The 21,537-nt window shown below is 43.6% G+C and overlaps 1 protein-coding gene across 1 annotated transcript; it reads right to left on the bottom strand.

Moving 5' to 3' along the window:
* Positions 1-11,376: 11,376 nt before the first annotated feature.
* On the bottom strand, positions 11,377-20,446 carry LOC120017346 (leucine-rich repeat, immunoglobulin-like domain and transmembrane domain-containing protein 1). Its single transcript, XM_038960097.1, has 4 exons — positions 20,325-20,446; positions 19,367-19,827; positions 13,115-13,420; positions 11,377-12,434 (listed from the first exon to the last, which is right to left on the bottom strand). The coding sequence occupies exons 1-4, from the start codon at positions 20,444-20,446 to the stop codon at positions 11,377-11,379; spliced, it is 1,947 nt and encodes a 648-aa protein (XP_038816025.1).
* Positions 20,447-21,537: the final 1,091 nt, after the last annotated feature.

Here is a 21,537-nt window from a genome sequence, read left to right on the forward strand (position 1 = left end):
CATCCGATTCAAGTCACCTGTTACCTGAAAGGTGCCTTCGATTGTGAATGCAGGAGAAGGAGACTCACAGGGGAGAGGGCTCTGCAGCGAGGGTCAACATCAAGTCTCGGATCACCTGTCTCAAAGCCAGCCTCTACTCCCAAACCACAAGACTATTCCAACAGCTGATTTACTGCACCCTACCACATGCTTACCATTTATTCATATTCTGTACACACTGAAATTACTTTAGTCTAACAGATCAATTAAATAGTTATGTCACCTTACTGCACTACTATTGTATATATTTTCATGTAGTTATATGCTGCTACTGCACTGTACCTTATTCAACTCACTATGCACATGGGCAAACAATGTCCATACTCTATCCCTATTGGCACATTTTTTTAAATCCTTATTTTCTTATCTGCATCCCTCTTGTACTTGATTTAGTTATTTTATATTTTTTATATCTCATATATTTACATTGTAACTTATTTAATTGCTTTTTTATGTTATTTATTTGATTACTATGTAACTTGTGTCATTATTGCACTGTGTGAGAAGCCTGCAGGTACATGGACGATAAAATTAGATTCGACTGCATTTGATATGTCATGACCAGTGGATCCAGTTGACCAGGACTGACCCTGGTTATCTGACATACTGTATTTTGCACACACATAATCAATTACAGTACTTTTCCACAAACTTTTTTCAAATGGACATGGCTTATATAATAAAAATAAGTGGTGATACGTTGCCGCTGGTTTGATGCTGAAAAAGCACCATGTTGGGAGAAGGGCGGCTGGGCTGTGTGAGGAAAACAGCAAGCGAACGTAGGAGCACGGCTTATTGCGGGCACTGTGAGTGAGGTCGATGTGGGAAAAACACTGTCAGCACAGTACTCTGGCGGGACACATGCATGCTGCTTGCTCATTGCTAACTGGGTTAGCATCTACATTCAAATAATTTTTGAGTGTATTGCAGTTGATTGGTGACACTAACCAAGTTTCCATCCAACCTTTTTTTTAAATGCCATGACAGGCCTGATGGAAACCAAAAACTTGTTGGGAAACTTTCCAAATGTCGAGAAAACAAAATATGCTAGACAAGGTGGGAACTTTTTCCATCTGTAAAATGTATTATGCGAGAAATGTCGGTCAAAGCGCTTTAATGCACAAATATTGATAAAGCCTAATGACCATTATATTGAAGTAGCTTACACTTGGAATCATGTGTTGACATGTTGTGTGGTCCTCAAGGGTCTTATTCGGGTGACATGATCATCGATACTTGGCTGCCGTTTGCAGAGCTGCCAACTCTCACCCATTGGCTGTGAGACATGAATTTGACCCTCTTCTCACGCTATATCTCACACATTGGAGAGTACTATCTTTTATTTTTCTAATTAGTCCATTGTATAGTGCATTATGTTTTCAACTGTGCTCCAAATCGTTTTGAAATCGGAGGAACTGCGACCGTGATTTAACATCAAGCCGGAACCTCTATCATTGTCCTGTTTTGTAACAGCACTGTGAACCACAGATCAAGGGGATTGGATGTGCGTTTTAAAGAAATGCCCCTCAAGATTAGAGTGGAGCTGAATGGAGAGAGAGAACATTTTCTCCTCTGTTTATAAAACTGTAAAATGAGCAGCAAGGTAGTGCTGTTTTATCAACAATGTTCCTAAATCAACTTTTATTGGTTACATACACGTGGTTAGCAGATGTTAATGTGAGTGTAGGGACCTAGCTAGCAATGAGGAATCGGCACAGAACCCCCTCTTCCGGGGGTCCAGAACTAATTGAATCAAGGGGTCGGACTTGGCCAGGAATCAAAATGAATGACTGCCCAGAATCTGCCCAAGTACATTGTGCAGTTTCCGTCTACCAGAATTCAGCCGACTTTGCCGGCATCTTACCAGAATCTTACCAGCGGCCTGATGCAATTTAAATATACGTATACGAAATTACCCAATTTAGTAATTTTAAATATTGCTACTATACATTTTATACATACAAATTATACCCATCCACAAAAAAACATTTTGTCTCGGAGGAAACACCATACACCTGGTGACCGTGTCAGCGTCCATGCGCCTAGCACGACACAGGAGTCGCTACAGCGCAATGGGACAAGGACATCCCGGCCGGCCAAACCCTCCCCTAACTCGGACAACGCTGGGCCAATTGTTCATCGCCTCATGGGTCTCCCAGTTGCGGCCGGCACGGGTCTCGAACCAGCATCTGTAGAAACACAGTTTGTACTGCGATGTAGTGTCTTAGACTGCTGCGCCACTCGAGGGGGGAGGGTGGCAATAAAAAGAAAAATTATTTGGTAAAGTGTAAGGGAAGATGTATGTAATCTTGTCTTCAAGAGATTTTATTACTTTATTTTGTCTTTATTCTCATTCATAACAATGGGCTAAAATAAAGGGTAATTAGTGTGCTTGTAAGCAAAAACACTTGTTATTCACCACACTTTCAGTATTTATTATTCAATTTCTTTCCAATTTTGCCAGTGTAATCACAGATTTGAAATCTGATATGCCTACCTTTTTTGAAAATGAATTATAAGTGTTACGTTCGTTGATGGAATGATTGGACCAAGGCGCAGAGTGAGTAGAATTCCACATTTTTTATAAATAAGAAACTCACCAAACAAAACAGAAGAAAAACGAAACGTGACGTTCTGGGCTGCGCACAGGCAGCTACACAAAGACATAGTCAAGATCCCACAAACTAAAGGTGGCAAAAGGCTGCCTAAGTATGATCCCCAATCAGAGACAACGATAGACAGCTGCCTCTGATTGGGAACCATACCCGGCCAACAAAGAAATAGAAAAAACTAGAATGCCCACCCAAATCACACCCTGACCTAACCAAATAGAGAATAAAAAAGGCTCTCTAAGGTCAGGGCGTGACAGTACCCCCCCCCCCCCCAAAGGTGCGGACTCCGGCCGCAAAACCTGACTCTATAGGGGAGGGTCCGGATTGGCACCTAGCCTTGGTGGCGGCTTTTGTTCGGGGCGTACACCCCGATCTGCTCGCTGATCCGTGGAACCGGACCGTGGATCGTCGCCGGAGGCTCCGGACCGTGGATCGTTGCCGGAGGAACCGGACCATAGATTGTCGCCGAAGGAACCAGATCGTAGATTGTCGCCGGGGACTCCGGACCGTGGACCGTCGCCAGAGGCTCCGGACCGTGGATCGTCGCAGGAGGCTCCGGACTGGGAACCCCCGCTGGAGGCTCTGGACTGCAGACCGTCGCCGTAGGCTCTGAACTGCCGACCGTCGCCGGAAGCTCTGGACTGCCGACCGTCGCCGGAAGCTCTGGACTGCGGACCGTCGCCGGAAGCTCTGGACTGCGGTCCGTAGCCGGAGACTCTGGACTGCGGACCGTCTCAGGAGGTTCCGGACTGCGGACCTTCTCAGGAGGTCCCGGACTGCGGACCGTCTCAGGAGGTCCCGGACTGCGGACCGTCTCAGGAGGTCCCGGACTGCGGACCGTCTCAGGAGGTCCCGGACTGCGGACCGTCTCAGGAGGTCCCGGACTGCGGACCTTCTCAGGAGGTTCCGGACTGCGGACCGTCTCAGGAGGTTCCGGACTGCGGACCGTCTCAGGAGGTTCCGGACTGCGGACCGTCGTTGGAGGTTCCGGACTGGGGACCGACGTTGGAGGTTCCGGACTGCTGACCGCTGTTGGAGGTTCCGGACTGCGGACCGTCGCCGGAGGTTCCCGACTGTGAAACGTCGCCGGAAGCTCTGGACTGGGAACTGTCGCCGGAAGCTCTGGACTGGGAACTGTCGCCGGAAGCTCTGGACTGGGAACTGTCTCCAGAAGGTTGGTGTGTGGGGCAGGCACTGGTGGTACAGGGCTGGTGACACGCACCCCAGGACGAGCGCGAGGAGCAGGCACAGGACAAACTGGACTGAGGAGGCGCACTGGAGGCCTGATGCGTGGGGCCGGTACAAGTGGCACCGGGCTGGTGACACGCACCTCAGGGCGAGTGCGGGGAGGAGGCACAGGACGTACTGGACTGAGGAGGCGCACTGGAGGCCTGATGCATGGGACCGGTACAGGTGGCACCGGGCTGGTGACAAGCACCTCAGGGCGAGTGCGAGGAGGAGGCACAGGACGTACTGGAATGTGGAGGCGCACTGGAGGGCTGATGCCTGGGACCGGTACAGGTGGCACCGGGCTGGTGACACGCACTTCAGGGCGAGTGCGGGGAGGATGAACAGGACGTACTGGACTGTGGAGGCGCACTGGAGGCCTGATACGAGGGGCCGGTACAGGTGGCACCGGGCTGGTGACACGCACCTCAGGGCGAGTGCAGGGAGGAGGCACAGGACGTACTGGACTGTGTAGGCACACTGGGGACACAGTGCGTAGAACCGGCGCAGGATGTACTGGACCCTGAAAGCGTACTGGAGACCATGAGTGCTGAGCCGGCACAACCCGTCCTGGACAGATACCCATTTTAGCACGATTAGTGCGGGAAGCTGGCACAGAATGCACAGGGCTGTAGAGGCGAACTGGAGACACGGTGCGTAGAACCGGAAAACATGGCACCTGAACGTTGACCAACTCCACACGGTGAGTACAGGGAGTTGGTTCTGGTTCCCATCTTGGCTCCGCCAACCATCCCATGTGTCCCCCCCCAATTTTTTTTTTGAGGCTGCCTCTTGGGCTTCCGTCGTGGCCGCGAACCCCAGTGTCGTCGTTGTTGCTCCCTCGCTGCTTCTGTCTGTTTTCCACGGCAAGCCTTCTTATCTCTCCAAGACTTCCTCCCAAGTCCAGGATATTCTCTTCTCAACCTCCTCTAAAGACCAGGATGCCATCTCCTCCCGGGCACGCTGCTTGATCCAGTTGTGGTGGGATCTTCTTTTACGTTCGTTGATGGAATGAGTGGACCAAGGCGCAGCGTGCATAGAATTCCACATTTTTTATAAATAAAAACTCACCAAACAAAACAGAAGAAAAACAAAACGTGACGTTCTGGGCTGCTCACAGGCAGCTACACAAAAACATAGTCAAGATCCCACAAATTAAAGGTGGAAAAGGCAGCCTAAGTATGATCCCCAATCAGAGACAATGATAGAGAGCTGCCTCTGATTGGAAACCATACCCGGCCAACAAAGAAATAGAAAAAACTGGAATGCCCACCCAAATCACACCCTAACCTAAACAAATAGAGAATAAAAAAGGCTCTAAGGTCAGGGCGTGTCAATAAGAGGCTATGTATTTTTGCAGTCATTTATGGACAGTTTTGAATAAATCCTACAAATATGCATTGGATATTGATTGCGCCAATCCTCGAATATAATTTTTTTAATTTTAGTACAGTGCACATACTAGGCAGTGATGGTAGGGGGGACTCACAACTCATAAGCACATCATATGCTGTCTATGTAGAGTAAGATGATGGCAAGGCTCTTCAACTAGTAGGCATAAACCATTAGAATATTTATATGTATTAGATCTTCCTTGAAGGTTGGGTGATTCTGAGAAAATAATTTATTTTTTCCCCAAACCTATTTCAAAGAGATAGTTAACCAAAATAACAAAGTACAACATTTTTGTCTCCTTACTTTGAAGGCAGTCTATGGACAAGGAGATTGCAATCTATGATTTGGTTACCCACTGCCATCAGCCATTAATTTTAGTATTTCCTGTGCAGAGCATTCCCACTGACCTTCCCAGTGTTTCTCCCATTTGACTGTCTCCCCATCTAATTTAATTAATATCTGAATAAAGTATCAAACCACCTAAAATATATGTTGAAATATTAGCATACTTTAAATGTCATCCCTCAAAAACAGCAAAGTAACAAAGTCGTCAAATTTTGAGTGTTCATTTAATGTTCAAAGCATTCCGAATATACCTGACCTGCCCCTCCCCCCCCCTGGTAATAGTCTTAAGCCATGTCAAAATACATGACCTTTAAATTACCTTTAAAATAGTACATTTTTCCCCGGGAAGTACCCCAGACCCGAATCTAGGCAAAATCTCACTCCTAGCTTCTTTCAAAATTCGGCAGCCTTGCGTTTGACAAATAAAAATATCTTGCTCTTTTGTCCATAATAATCTCCTCATGTGGGCTATACCTGCACTGTATCTGCAAGCTGTTGGCAGGAGCACTGGAGCCAATACCAAATTCGAACAAAATTGTATTGGTCACATACACATGGTTAGCAGATGTTATTGCGAGTGTTGCGAAATGCTTGTGCTTCTAGTTCCGACAGTGCAGCAATAGGCACACTTGCTATATAAGCAATTTTTTGTGAGAAAACCATCAGTACAGTTGAAAATGTGATGGAAACCCATTTCACAAATGTTTTATTCGGTACATGGGAATTTAACCGCAAAAGGTATTTTTATGTGCACTAGGTCATCACGCACGGCCACATATTGTTTTTTAACAGGAAAATCAGAAAATTCGCATGAAAATCTGTCGCCAATTGGATAGAAACCTAGTTACTGACATGAACATACAGTGGGGAGAACAAGTATTTGAGACACTGCCGATTTTGAAGGTTTTCCTACAAAGCATGTAGAGGTCTGTAATTTTTATCATAGGTACACTTCAACTGTGAGAGACGGAATCTAAAACAAAAATCCAGAAAATCACATTGTATGATTTTTAAGTAATTAATTTGCATTTTATTGCATGACATAAGTATTTGATACATCAGAAAAGCAGAACTTAATATTTGGTACAGAAACCTTTGTTTGCAATTACGTACGTTTCCTGTAGTTCTTGACCAGGTTTGCACACACTGCAGCAGGGATTTTGGCCCACTCCTCCATACAGACCTTCTCCAGATCCTTCAGGTTTCGGGGCTGTCGCTGGGCAATACGGACTTTCAGCTCCCTCCAAAGATTTTCTATTGGGTTCAAATCTGGAGACTGGCTAGGCCACTCCAGGACCTTGAGATGCTTCTTACGAAGCCACTCCTTAGTTGCCCTGGCTGTGTGTTTCGGGTCGTTGTCATGCTGGAAGACCCAGCTACGACCCATCTTCAATGCTCTTACTGAGGGAAGGAGGTTGTTGGCCAAGATCTCGCGATACATGGCCCCATCCATCCTCCCCTCAATACGGTGCAGTCATCCTGTCCCCTTTGCAGAAAAGCATCCCCAAAGAATGATGTTTCCACCTCCATGCTTCACGGTTGGGATGGTGTTCTTGGGGTTGTACTCATCCTTCTTCTTCCTCCAAACACGGCGAGTGGAGTTTAGACCAAAAAGCTCTATTTTTGTCTCATCAGACCACATGACTCCCATTCCTCCTCTGGATCATCCAGATGGTCATTGGCGAACTTCAGACGGGCCTGGACATACGCTGGCTTGAGCAGGGGGACCTTGCGTGCGCTGCAGGATTTTAATCCATTACGGCGTAGTGTGTTACTAATGGTTTTCTTTGAGACAGTAGTCCCAGCTCTCTTCAGGTCATTGACCAGGTCCTGCCGTGTAGTTCTGGGCTGATCCCTCACGTTCCTCATGATCATTGATGCCCCACGAGGTGAGATCTTGCATGGAGCCCAAGACCGAGGGTGATTAACCGTCATCTTGAACTTCTTCCATTTTCTAATAATTGCGCCAACAGTTGTTGCCTTCTAACCATTTGCTTGCCTATTGTCCTGTAGCCCATCCCAGCCTTGTGCAGGTCTACAATTTTATCCCTGATGTCCTTACACAGCTCTCTGGTCTTGGCCATTTTGGAGAGGTTGAAGTCTGTTTGATTGAGTGTGTGGACAGGTGTCTTTTATACAGGTAACGAGTTCAAACAGGTGCAGTTAGTACAGGTAATGAGTGGAGAACGGGAGGGCTTCTTAAAGAAAAACTAACAGGTCTGTGAGAGCCGGAATTCTTACTGGTTGGTAGGTTATCAAATACTTATGTCATGCAATAAAATGCAAATTAATTACCTAAAAATCATACAATGTGATTTTCTGGATTTTTGTTTTAGATTCCGTCTCTCACAGTTGAAGTGTACCTATGATAAAAAATTACAGACCTCTACGTGCTTTGTAAGTAGGAAAACCTGCAAAATCGGCAGTGTATCAAATACTTCTCTCCCCACTGTATATTCAGCCTTAGGAAATGTACGCCTTTCCTATGCACTTCTCAGTAGTTGGTTTTCAGACTAACATGCAGACCACATCACTCGCGTTATGTGAGCGAGCGTTGTAAAATAAATGTACACATACATGTTATTCAATCATTGCAACCACACTGCTCACGCAGTCAACGAGTGTCTGTGTAGCCAGGCGCTAAAGTAGAACTTTGAGTTTGAGTTTATTTTATTTTTACAGGCACAGTGCACTTGGTTCTATATGTGACGCTTGACACGTTGCAAGTCCCATCTCCTCATTGGTTTTTAGGAGCGTATACCCACTTGGGTGATCTGAGGTCCACACTCCACCAGTTGGTGGTGGTAATGCACCTTAAAGTTGGTTTCCAACCGTCCGATAAAGTCCAAAGAAGAAGAAGAATCCTGACGGAGGAGAGATTACTAGAAACAAACTCTGTTTACCTTTTTATCTGTGGATTAATTGTCGGAGTAGATGACCTTTTCAGTGCATTTCTGGTAAAATAATAATCCAATGTTTATATCCCAGGACAAATTAGCTAGCAACAGCAAGCTAGCTAGCTAAATTGCCATAAATGTTTCATGCTTTCGACCTGTCCCCAAACTAATATAGTTGGTTCAGAGTTCGTTTTGATATTTCAACCTGCGTGTCCTGATCATGTCTGGTGTGGGTGGACAAAATCCCTTGCTTGCTCTGAATAAATGTATTTCAACCACTGAAAACCCTCCCACTTGCTGGCCAACAGATTTTCTTGTGGAGTTTTAATTCAATAGGGTTTTCAGTACCTTTATCTAAAGCTATCCATTTAAATCTGGTGTACCTTTACCTTTAATTCTCACGACAGACTGAATTTTAGGGATTAATGAAAGAAAGCCATATATGCCTAAATACCCACATATTCATCTCCTTTTCACCACCAATTGGTATATTTAAAAAATCTCTGATCTTGTATATTATTTAGTGTTAGGAAAGCATTCATGAATAAAAAAAATGGTTTGGAGAGCCTTTACGCACAAAAATTGAATCAAATGACATTTTATAAATATATTTGTGAATGAAAAATGCAGTGTTTTGATTCATCCTGAAAGTTGCCATATTCAATTGTTCAATCCAATTAATATTATAAGGTTAGAAAAGTGTACAATAGTTGAACAGTAGTCCTATAAATCTACTCTAATACTCCTCACTAATCATGGAACTGTGACGACAACGGTCGAGTCGTCATGAACCATGCTCCAGGTTTAAACTGCTACGTATGGTCTGCGTTCCATAATGATTCAAATAAGCTACATGTCCCAAATTAATGCACAACTTGTAATACATTAGCCTAATATCATCCACTAATGATGCTCAGTAACAACCAGGCAAACACGGAGGAAATGAAGTTAAATTAATTATGCAATGGAATGATTCAAAATGCAAATAAAATTAAGACTAAAGTCAGTGACAGTTATGAACGTATGTGGGTATAACTGATGGTGTCTACCAATAGTGGCTAATATTTAACATGATACAAATTGTAAAAAATACATTGAAAAGTCCGGACATGTAATTAAAACATTCTAGAAATCATAAATGAACTCGTTAGGTTTAGCGCTATACTGTCATTTGCACATGGCTACAGAAATCTATAGCTTGGGTCTCCAAATTTCATCCCAAGTTATAAGGCCAGCATTTCATACACAGTTTTCTGCCATATGACTGGTTTCACATTTTCACACGCTTGATATGCTTGATATGCTTCAGTTTTCTGCCATATGACTGGTTTCACATTTGTCTCCAGTGATCATAAGGTCAAATATATCTGAAACAATTGTAATTTATATTTACAATCCCCTTATCCAAACGACTTAATCATTTACCCAGCTCTTATCAATTTGTACATTTCAGTGTATGGAGGAAGGAGTTATTTCTATCTGAAAAAATTAAGTCGATTTTCCACTTGGAACCAACAGGTTGCTCGACCTTATTCATTTTGGAATTATGAGGGAATTATGTCAAGGTCAGAATACATTGTATCTGTACACACATCTCCGAAACACCTTCATTTCTTTGATCTCCACCCCCAATATATAGCGGATGAATAGCATGCTATTCTCATGCTTAAGTTCAAGGTCAGAATATGCATAGAGAGAAAAGTGCATAAAAATTGAATTACTTTCCATTTACGCGCGCTTACTCTGGTCGGAATCGGCCCCTATGACATTGAGGCTAGCATTGTAATATATTTACAACCCAAAAGTGATGTGAAATGCACTCATAACTTATGACATAGGCAATGTATTTAGACTAAGATGCATCTGGGCTTGATAGCAAGCTAGCTAAGCTAACTGCAGGCTAACTAGGCAAAGCATTGCATCATGTGAGACAAAATGCACCCTGGGAATTGTAGAATGCTGTAGACGAGGGCAATGCAGAAGCTTCAAAATGACAAAAACTAGAAATCATGCAGTATGACTAACAAAAACAACAGAACATCACAATGTGTATGAAATCTTACAGTAGTCCATATATACTAACAGCATAATGAATGTTGATAAAAGGGCAGAATTGTCCATTTATCTATGATAAATGTATTTGAATGAAATACTCTGGGGCCTTGTTTGAGGGCTCATTTAAAACTAATAGTCCCCCAAATGTGTAAAAACTCATTACAATATTCAAATTCTCTGTTGAAATACTATACATTTCAGATGTAAAAAAAAAGTAATAATTTAATGTCAGAACTCTTTTAAACTGATATTTCCATGATGGTGCATTGTCCAAGCGTCATCTGATAGAACCCCCTATGTGGTGGAGCCCAACGTGGGTGGAGAGGTGGGAGAGAGTCCTGTGCCCTGTGTGAGTGTGTTTGTGGGCGGCTAAGGTGAGAGAAAGGGAGAGAACCAGATATGTGTGTGGGGCTACCGTAAGTGAAAGGGAGACAGCGAGGTGTGTGTGTGGGACTGTGGTGTGTGTGTGTGGGGCTGTGGTGAACCTCAGGGAGAGTGTGAGGTTTGCGTATGGGGCTGTGGTGATGACGAAATGTGTCTGTGGGACTTTGCTGAATTTGAGGTTGAGAGAAAGGATTAGGTGTGTGGGGACAAGGTTTGTGTGTGTGGCTATGGTGAGCACGAGGTGTATGTATGGGGCTGTGGTGAGCATGAGGTGTGTGTGTGGGGCTGTGATGAGAGTGAGGTGTGTGAGGATGAGACGTGTGTGTGGGGCTATGATGTAGATGAGGTGTGTGTGTGGGGCTGTGTTGAGCCAGGGTGTGTGAGCGGGGGTGATAGCATGGGGAGGGAGCTGGAGCATGATGTCAGCAGAAGTACTCGTTGGGCTGTCCCTCTATCTTAGCCGTGGCCTCTGAATCCAGACTGGAGCGGGCCGACAGCAGTCGGTTGGACTCCTCAGGGTTGAGTCTGGTCAGGTACTCACCATCCAACCCTTTAGCCTTGGTCCCGGGGGACAGCGTCTCAAAAGTCACGTACGAATCCTGGATGTCCTTGGACTTCTTGCCCCACATCTTCTGGATGCGCCTCTTGAGTGCGCCACAGCACACGATGACGGTGAGCGGCACGGCGATGACGCACGCCACCGTGATCACGATGACGTTGATGAGCTTCTGGGTGCCGGCTGCGCTGGCCGCCTCATCGGTTGAGAAGATGACGCACTGCTCCTTCTTGGGGATCAGGCCCCGGACGCAAACGCAAGCAATGTACTTGGTCTTGGGCACCAGGCCCTCGATGAAGACGCGATTCTGGCCCGCCGCCACATTGATCTTGCGCATGTCCCGCTCGCCGAAGACAGCGTAGAGCACGCTGAAGGCTGTGGTGTTCTTGGCCTTGGGCGCCCGCCAGTTCAGGGTGATTGTGTTCTCTGTGTCGCCCAACACCTTGACAGAGCGAACTATCCGGTCCGGGTCATACTGGGCCTGGGCCAGGTTGCTCAGGTTGGTTTTCTCCAGCTCCAGGAGTCCGTCTGGACTAGGCAAAGTGGTTGGTCCAGGGGTGGCTCTATCTGCCACACTCCCCACACCCTCAGTCGTAGGGCTGGAGTCCAACACAACAAGTGGGGGTGGAGGGCTGGTGGTGGGAACCCCTACCCTAGCCACCAGTTTCTCCTGGTATGCTGCTTTCCCTACCCCATTGGGTTTCTTGACTTTGTTTTTTTTTACGGCAGCAGCAACCACGCTGGTTAGGTTGTTGTTGTTGTCGGGCTTTGGGGGTGCTTCGGAGATAACTAGGGAGATGACGGCCTCGGCGTTGCCTGCGTAGTTATTGGCCTTGCAGACATACTTCCCTGAGTCGCGGTAGGACACGGCCGGGACACTGAGGATTGACCAGACGATGCCTTCCTTGGAGTTCTCCTGCTGGACTGTAGCGCCAGAGAAGTGACATGGACACACTATTAGTCAGAGTATAACATTTAAATAAAATAATACAAAAAGTCATACAAAGAGAGAGATTCCCATTGAAAGTGTTTTTTAGTCCAGGAGCATCCTTAATCAGCGTCCAGTAAAATGGCCCCCAATATCAAAAATATCCAATAATTGACCATTGTTTTCTGTAATGAATCCCGTCCTTTACATTAAAAGTAAAGTATCCAGTATTGGATGGAAAATTAGCTGTGTTGCTTTCACAGTGCATTCTCACCACAGATGTCCTGGTGCTGACACCAAGGATATAGCTCTAGCTCTCTGTTTAATTACCAACATATTAACGCTACAGGGCAAACTGAATGAAAGTGTCTTAACCACCCTGGACTCACACGTGCAAACTCACACACACACGTGTACAGACTCATAGAGAGAGAAGGCTCTATTCAATCGGTATCGTAGACGATTAGCGTTACATCGTGATTTCAATTTTAAAACAATGTTCCCGTGTTAGTGGAGATAAACTCTGCATATGTCGGCTCAATCAGAAATTACATTTAAGATTTCTATCACGCAATCTGTAACGCTTCAGTGATATAGATTGAATAGAGCCCAGAGAAAAAGAGGCGCAAACACACACACACAAACACACACGTACACAAATCCCTTGCTTATTTACCTGTCCCATTAAGGGCTTTCCCATCCGCCCTCTGCCAGGCCAGATCCGGACTGGGAATGCCGATGGTCCCGCAGCGCAGCAGCACATTGTTTCCCAAGGCGCTGCGGACTCGCGCCACTGCTGTGTGAATGCGTGGCGCCTGGCACCTCCGCAACTCGGCGTCGCTGAACAGAACACCTGACAGGCTCTCGGGGGCGGAGCAGCGGAGGCGCGTGTCGATTAATGCCACGGAGAGCGTTGGCGACTTCTGGAACTGGATCAGGTCGTACAGGCGGCAGTCACACACCCAGGAGTTGTCATGGAGACCTGGATGGTTGAAGTTCAACTCATTCATTCACATGTCAGAATACAATTGAACTTTGAATTCTGTGATGAATAAAATAAAAAGGACGCTAATGGGGGTTGGTGAGGTCAGAGAAGAGGGGAAAGCATAAGAGTTACTGTTTGAAGTGGGGGAGATGTTATAAGAAGGGCCCGCAGTTTTTCCTGGTCAGGTCACGTGGTCAGGAAAAACTCCTGGCCCTGGTCACTTTATAAACACATTGTGAGAGTGTCTGTCTGGTTTCACAGCTTTACTGTGCGGCTACAGATGACTGCTGTGGATGTCTGTGTGAGGATTACTTACATGCTACACTAAACTACAATGACGGTGGTGGTGGTGATGCTGACGATGACGATGGTTAAATTGGGATTAAGGCAGTGATCCCACAATACTCAGATCATGTTGGCTTTTCCAGATGCTTTTGGAACACCTCACACATTCTTCTGTATAGGGGGGTTCTACTAAGCTATATTGCATTTTAAGACCCCTTTAAGTATCAAAAAAATATAAAATTATTATTTGAGGAAAAAATGTATTTGGCCTTACTGCTATTAGCACGCATTGCATAACAAATTCACTACATGGAACAACAGATAGTCCCCTCCCCGAAACCAATTTAAAGGAAGTTTGTTCTGAAGTGTCTGTCTTATATCTGAGAGATATAAGAAAGATCAGGAAACATTTTTTTATTTTTTAATTTACATGTATTTAACCCCTTATTTTTTTGGCATGAAACAGTCTCCATATATACTTCCATTCATTTTTTCAACTGGTAACCGGGGGACCTTCAGACTAGTATTGTAAAACAACTGACATGTACGTGTTCATCTCACCTTTGCACAGATGGGTAATGTTCTTGTGTAGCCTAAACTGTTCGGACGCTACAGACAGAGATTGCAGATAGGCTGTACCAACTTGACGAGTCCCAAGACATGTACGTGTTCGTGAGAGATTCATATTTCCAAAGAGGGATCATAATAGTTTGTAGGCCATACTGTTCGGAAGCTACAGATGATTTTGTGAGAGAAACGATTTTCGGGAATGTCTCATGGTCTGACAAACACCGCTCTAACTCCGCCAGCTTTCACAGCAGATGCAGAAGTGCAACATAGGTATGGCCTCGGACATCGACCTTAGGTAAATAATGATTCATAAGATCATTATTAAGTTGATCAATGCAGGTCTTTATAAACCATTTACTGTTGTGTCTCAATCCACTGCATCCGCCGGTGTCGGCCATTCGCACCGGTCTTCTCAGGAAAACATATGTAAAGTCCAAAACTATTTGGACCCCACTATCGCAAGCTGAGATTCGCACAGTTGGAGCAATTTATTTTTGGACTATCTTTTTTTTTGCCATGTATGAATACGTAATTCAATGTCCTTCTATTGGCTAATAGAAGTAAGACCAAATGCAATGTTTCATCAGATAATTGTTTATATTTTTTTGATACCTCCAGGGGCTTATGACCATATTACATTTTTTAAATATATTAGCATATTAGATATAGTAGATATCGCCATCTAAAGGCTTAGATTCTTAGGGTTAAGGTCTCAAAATAGCCCCTAGAACATATCAATGGTTAAACAAGGCAACAGCAAACATGTCACCCCCCACGAATGATGCAGCGTCCCTCCTTGGGCCAATTAGAGACAACAAGTCAAGCTCAAACGGGTCAGGAGAGATGATTGTTCAAAGTTTGGAATTTCTATTGATTACTATAGCGCTCCACTTGGGTCAATCAGTGTCATTTGGTAAATGATGGCTCTCTATGGCAAGACGCATCATCAAAATCGGGTGAGTGGTGTCTGAGATATCATCATGGGGGACAACAGCAAGCACATAATACAGAGGATGTTTTAGAAAATATAGTCAACATTTTAATCCAAAACAGTTATGCTGTTGTAACAGTGTGATATGTACAGTGCCTTGCAAAAGTATTCATACCCCTTGGCGTTTTTCCTAACGTGTTGCATTACAACCTGTAATTTAAAATGATTTTTATTTTGGATTTCATGTAATGAACATACACAAAATAGGCCAAATTGGTGAAGTGAAAAAATAACTTGTTTCATAAAGTGCAAAAAAAAAAAGGAAAAGTGGTGCGTGCATATGTATTCACCCCCTTTGCTATGAAGCCCCTAAATTATATCTGGTGCAACCAATTACCTTCAGAAGTCACATAATTAGTTAAATAAAGTGTGCAATCTAAGTGTCACGTGATCTGTCACATGATCTCAGTATATATATATACACCAGTTCTGAAAGGCCCCAGAATCTGCAACACCACTAAGCAAGGGGCACCACCAGCAAGGGGCACCATGAAGACCAAGGAGCTCTCCAAACAGGTCAGGGACAAAGTTGTGGAGAAGTACAGATCAGGGTTGGGTTATAAAAACATATCCGAAACTTTGAACATCCCAATGAGCACCATTAAATCCATTATAAAAAGATGAAAAGAATATGGCACCACAACAAACCAGCCAAGAAAGGGCCGCCCACCAAAACTCACAGACCAGGCAAGGAGGGCATTAATCAGAGAGACAACAAAGAGACCAAAGATAACCATACAGGAGCTGCAAAGCGGAGATTAGAGTATCTGTCCATAGGACCACTTTAAGCAGTACACTCCAAACAGCTGGTCGTTACGGAAAGACTGGCCAGAAAAAAAGCCATTGCTTAAAGAAAAAAATAAGCAAACACATTTGCTGTTCACCAAGAGGCATGTGGGAGACTCCCCAAACATATGGAAGAAGGTACTCTCGTCAGATGAGAGTAAAATGTTGCTTTTTGCCCATCAAGGAGAACGCTATTTCTGGCGCAAACCCAACACCTCTCATCACCCCTAGAACGCCATCCCCACAGTGAAGCATGGTGGTGACAGCATCATGCTGTGGGGATGTTTTCGGCAGGGACTGGGAAACTGGTCAGAATTGAAGGAATGATGGATGGCGCTAAATACATAGAAATTATTGGTGGAAACCTGTTTCAGTCTTCCAGAGATTTGAGACTGGGACAAAGGTTCACCTTCCAGCAGGACAATGACCCCAAGCATACTGCTAAAGCAACACTCGAGTGGTTTAAGGGGAAACATTTAAATGTCTTGGAATGTCAAAGTCAGACCTCAATCCAATTGAGAATCTGTGGTATGACTTAAAGATTGCTGTACACCAGCGGAACCCATCCAACTTGAAAGACCTGGAGCAGTTTTGCATTGAAAAATATGCAGAAATCCCAGTGGTTAGATATGCCAATCTTATAGAGACATACCCCAAGAGACTTGCAGCTGTATTTGCTGCAAAAGGTTGCTCTACAAAGTACTGACTTTGGGGGGGGGGGGGGGGGTCAATAATTATGCACGCCCGAGTTGAGTTATTTTTGTCTTATTTCTTGTTTGTTTCACAAGAAAAAATATGTTGCATATTCAAAGTGGTAGGCATGTTGTGTTAATCAAATTATACAAACACCATCAAAAATCTATTTTAATTTCAGGTTGTAAGGCAACAAAGTAGGAAAAAAGCCAAGGGGGTGAATACTTTCGCAAGCCACTGTAACTTCAGCCACTGTAACTTCAGACACACTATGCTGAGTAAAGTAACGTTTTTCGTCTGAAAAAGCTAACATTAGCGTTTCATGGCAATAACTTTTCTACCAAAACCAAAGTGTGGATTGCAGTCACTCCTTAAAAGCAGCTGCAGTCCTGGGTTTCTACGAACCTACCATATGGAATTGTTTTAACCTCTGCGGGATCGGTGTCCCTATACCGGGACGGTTGAGCTAACGTGCGCTAATGTGATTAGCATGACAGCTGTAAGTAACAGCAAACTTTCCAAGACATAGACATATCTTATATGGGCCGAAATATTAAATTCTTGTCAATCTAACTGCACTGTCCAATTTACAGTAGCTATTACAGTGAAAAAGTACCATGCTATTGTTTGAGGATTCTGCACAACAATGAAAAAACATATCACGGCAACTGGTTTGAAAAATTCACCTCTGAATGTACTTACATTCAGTAATCTTGCTCTGATTTGTCATCCTGAGGGTGCCAGAGATAAAATGTAGCATAGTTTTGCTTGATTCTACAGTTTGAACCCCTGCTTGTCTCTAGCGCCACACCCACCCCACCATCTAGATGTGTGAAAGTTAGTGCTTAAGCTAATGATCCATCATATATGACATTCCTGGGAGTGTGTAAACTTACATTTTGTATTACCATATACTTTCTGTATGTTCTCTATAGTTACGTACCTAAATGTATCAATTCGGCACATTTGGGCATACTTGATACAAAATATTGTCCAATGCTTCACTGGATCAATCTGAAACTTTGCATACAGACTGCTGCACATCTAGTGGCCAAAATTTAAATTTCGCCTAAACTGCAATATTATATTATGGCCTCTCTCTTGCATTTCAAAAATCATGAAAAAAAATAGAAAACACATTTTTTGTATTATCTTTTACCAGATCTAATGTGTTATATTCTCCTACATTAATGTCACATTTCCACAAACCTCAAAGTGTTTCCTTTCATATGGTATCAAAAATATGCATATTCTTGCTTCGGGTCCTGAGCTACATGCAGTTAGATTTGGGTATGTCATTTTAGGTGAAAATTGAAAAAAAGGGTATGATCCGTACTAAGGATCATTTAGATAATTGATTTAACATTTTAGGACCCCTGTATTCAATATTCAATATACATACATACATACATACATACATACATACATACATACATACATACATACATACATACATACATACATACATACATACATACATACATACATACATACATACATACATACATACATACATACATACATACAGTTGAATGTGGCCTTACTTCTATTGGCCTATAGAAACGCATTGAATAACAGATTCACACATGGAAAAACAGTCAAGAAATGTATCAAAAGGAAGTATGTTTTGAAGTGTCTGTCCTATATCTGAGAGACATAAGAAAGCTCAGAATATTTTGTTGTTAGAGTGATCTGTATACCTTCCTATTCACTTCCATTTGTTTTTCAGCCTGGTACCGGGTTACCTTCAGACGAGTCCTGTGACACTTGTGGCGGTTATAGAGCAAAACAGAGAATACCATAGTGTTCGTGAGAGTCAAATCTTTCCATTGAGGGGTCATATTAGTATGTAGGCCAAACTGATCGGACGCTACAGACAGAAGTTGGCACATCTGCTGTTCCTACTTCAGACAAGTCCTGTGATGCATCTAGGGGTCGTAAATCCATTCCAACTCTACAGACGTTTTTGTGAGAAGACCAATTTTTGGGAAGTCTTGTGGTCTGACAAACACAGCTGTATCTCTGCCACCTTCCACCGCAGATGTGGAAGGTCGACATCGGCGGATGCGGTGGATTGAGACGCAGCCCATGCAAAAAAACATATCTATAGCTTAAACAGACAGCTTTTGATGGGAATATCAACTCTAGGGGCCAAAACATTTATAAAGTATTCATAAATAGGCCTCACTTTACATTAGGCCACACAAAGACAACTAATGATTAGTAAATGGTTTACAAGGACCTATATTAAACGTCTTTTGAATTATCTTGTTAATAATTATTAAATACTTAAAAGTGGAAATAAATGTGGGAATAACTAGCTAGTTATTCACACACTCATAAACAACTTAAGAATGTAATAATACTAACATTTACAAATGGGGGAGTAATGATAAATAAATGAATAAACTAATTACTAATCCATTATAAATGCTTAATTACAAGGTGTTATTACAAAGTGATAGGGCACTGATGTCCTGTGGTTTTATATTAGAGCTGCCTTCTAGCCACATCTCACTTGTAAATGAGATTGTACCTCAATGGTACATGTGATCACCTGTTAAATTAGGTTAGATAAACAGAAGGAAAAATAAAAGGTAAAAATCGCTCTGCCTTACCAAGTATCATTTTGGAGCTATCTGGGCCATGTGCAGATTTAACTGTTAGCCAGGTGGCTAGCACCTCGGCCGGGACAGTCAGAAGGTTGTTGCTGGACAGATCCAGGTAGGTCAGGTTTTTTATATACATTGTGGCATCTGCGGGAACGGAGGTCAACCGGTTGTTGTGCAAGTCCAGCAGCCTGAGGCTGGACATATCCATAAGAGACTCCCAGGGGAACGCGGTGAGGGCATTCCCATCCAGTCGCAGCTCCTCCAGATCTAGCAGCCCACGGAAACTGTCCGGGTTGAGAGCGGACAGCACGTTAAAGGACATCCAAAGGAACTCCAGATTGGGGAGGTAGTTGAAGGCTTCACTTGGGATCCGTTGGATGGCTGTTTTCTCAATACGCAGCTTGGACGTGTCCACGGGGAAACTGGCAGGCACAAGGGAGATCTCGGGGTCGTTGCAAATGACACTCCTGAGGAAACATAACGGGATGTGTTTAATTTAGGCTTATATTATTTCAATTAAAATGTGTGAGGAAAGAAACAAAGTGATTATTATTTGACCTGTATTTTTGTATAAAAAAAAAGATTGTGTGAATAATTCATGTGAAATTCATAAATTAATTTATATTGGCTATATGTCCATTCATATTATAATTATTTGCATCATAATTATAGTCAATCAATAACACTCTCACGAAAAACTGAGATTGTCAGAGATGGAGAGTTGGTCGACGTGCCATCACAAGATAATCCTACATTAAATACAATTGGACATCATGCACTCCCCTAATTGAAATTGTCCACGTGCTGATTGCACAGTTTGCAGCAAACATATGTGATCACGGGAGAAAAGTATCTTCAATTAGAGAGAATGAGAGAATGCATGTGCACATGAGTGTGCAAACAAATACATCGTTAGCATAAAGTGATCATTTGTTTGGCGTTGTCATTCATTTCTTCTACTCACCTGGCCTTAGATCCATCACTTAGGTTATGAAAAAAACAGCTGCACTGCGACGGGCACGCACTCACCGAGGAGGGAAACACACCTGTTGCCAGGTAGAGTCCCAGGAAGAACACGAGGAACATTTTGCCCCACATTTATCTGCAGACTGCACAGCTGGTCTGCATGCATCCAGTCAGCGCCCACTGAAGTCAAAGAGACCTGAATATCTAATTTACTGGAATATCATCCGCATGGCTTTGTCCCACCGCTTCGCTGTCCCATAGTGATCAGACTGCTATGAGTCCCAAGATAAAAAGGATAGACAAGGATTAGCGAAAGGACTGTAGTTATTTTCATCTGGATGCGTATTGCATCCCGGAATCCACAGATATGTCCCTATTTATTATCACCGAAAATACTTCCGAAATTGTCATAATCCACTGATGTTTATTTTTTTTTCTCCCCCACAAATTCAGTGTGTTCATTTAAGCCCTGCCGTGACTGCTAATCTGTTGTAGGGCTGCCGTTGGTTTTGCCACAAGGTGGCCCAATACAGCACAAATGCCGGATCCAACGGGACTGCTATTGTCAGCTGTGAGCTCCAGAGATTCACTGCATTCATTTTCACATGTGCATTCAGGAAATGTCCTTTGGTATGAGAATACCTACTCAATTACCAATTCAGTATTTCAATCAGAGTAATTTAAATGAACACTGTTATACTAAAAGCTTAAACATGCAATGTTTATATGTGGGTTAAAGTAACATTTCTAGGAATGAATGGAAGAAAGGAGAATCTGAGAATACTTTAAGTGGATTTTGCATTTGAGAAAGCAAATGTCCATACAGTGCAGCACCCCTGGAGCAGTTTAGGGGTTAAATTACTTGTTCAAGGGCACAATGGCAGAATATTGGTGACTAGGACACTGAGCAATTCTCCGGTTGGCGACCCACTCCCCACTCGGAACCTTGCAATAGGGTTGTAATTTTCACAATCTAATAGCACAACCAAATGACCTGAATTGCAGTTAAGATTGCATTCATTAAAAAGTGTCCTAGTCACTTCTCCAGTTGGCGACCCACTCCCCACTCGGAACCTTGCAATAGGGTTGTCATTTTCACAATCTAATAGCACAACCAAATGACCTGAATTGCAGTTAAGATTGCATTCATTAAAAAGTGCATGGTGCAAGTGATCAATGCTGATCAAGATTCTGCACAGATTATTAAAGCA

Source organism: Salvelinus namaycush, chromosome 22, assembly GCF_016432855.1.
Source record: "Salvelinus namaycush isolate Seneca chromosome 22, SaNama_1.0, whole genome shotgun sequence".
Classification (NCBI taxonomy): domain Eukaryota; kingdom Metazoa; phylum Chordata; class Actinopteri; order Salmoniformes; family Salmonidae; genus Salvelinus; species Salvelinus namaycush.

Bases quoted from the DNA above. Each gene is read 5' to 3' on its own strand.
- LOC120017346 (XM_038960097.1), bottom strand. From the start codon at position 20,446: ATGTTCCTCGTGTTCTTCCTGGGACTCTACCTGGCAACAGGTGTGTTT. The intron at 19,828-20,324 runs GTGAGTAGAAGA...ATGTTTCCTCAG, and splicing joins AGTGATGGATCTAAGGCCAG to GAGTGTCATTTGCAACGACC. The intron at 12,435-13,114 runs GTAAATAAGCAA...CTGGCGCTACAG, and splicing joins GAAAGCCCTTAATGGGACAG to TCCAGCAGGAGAACTCCAAG.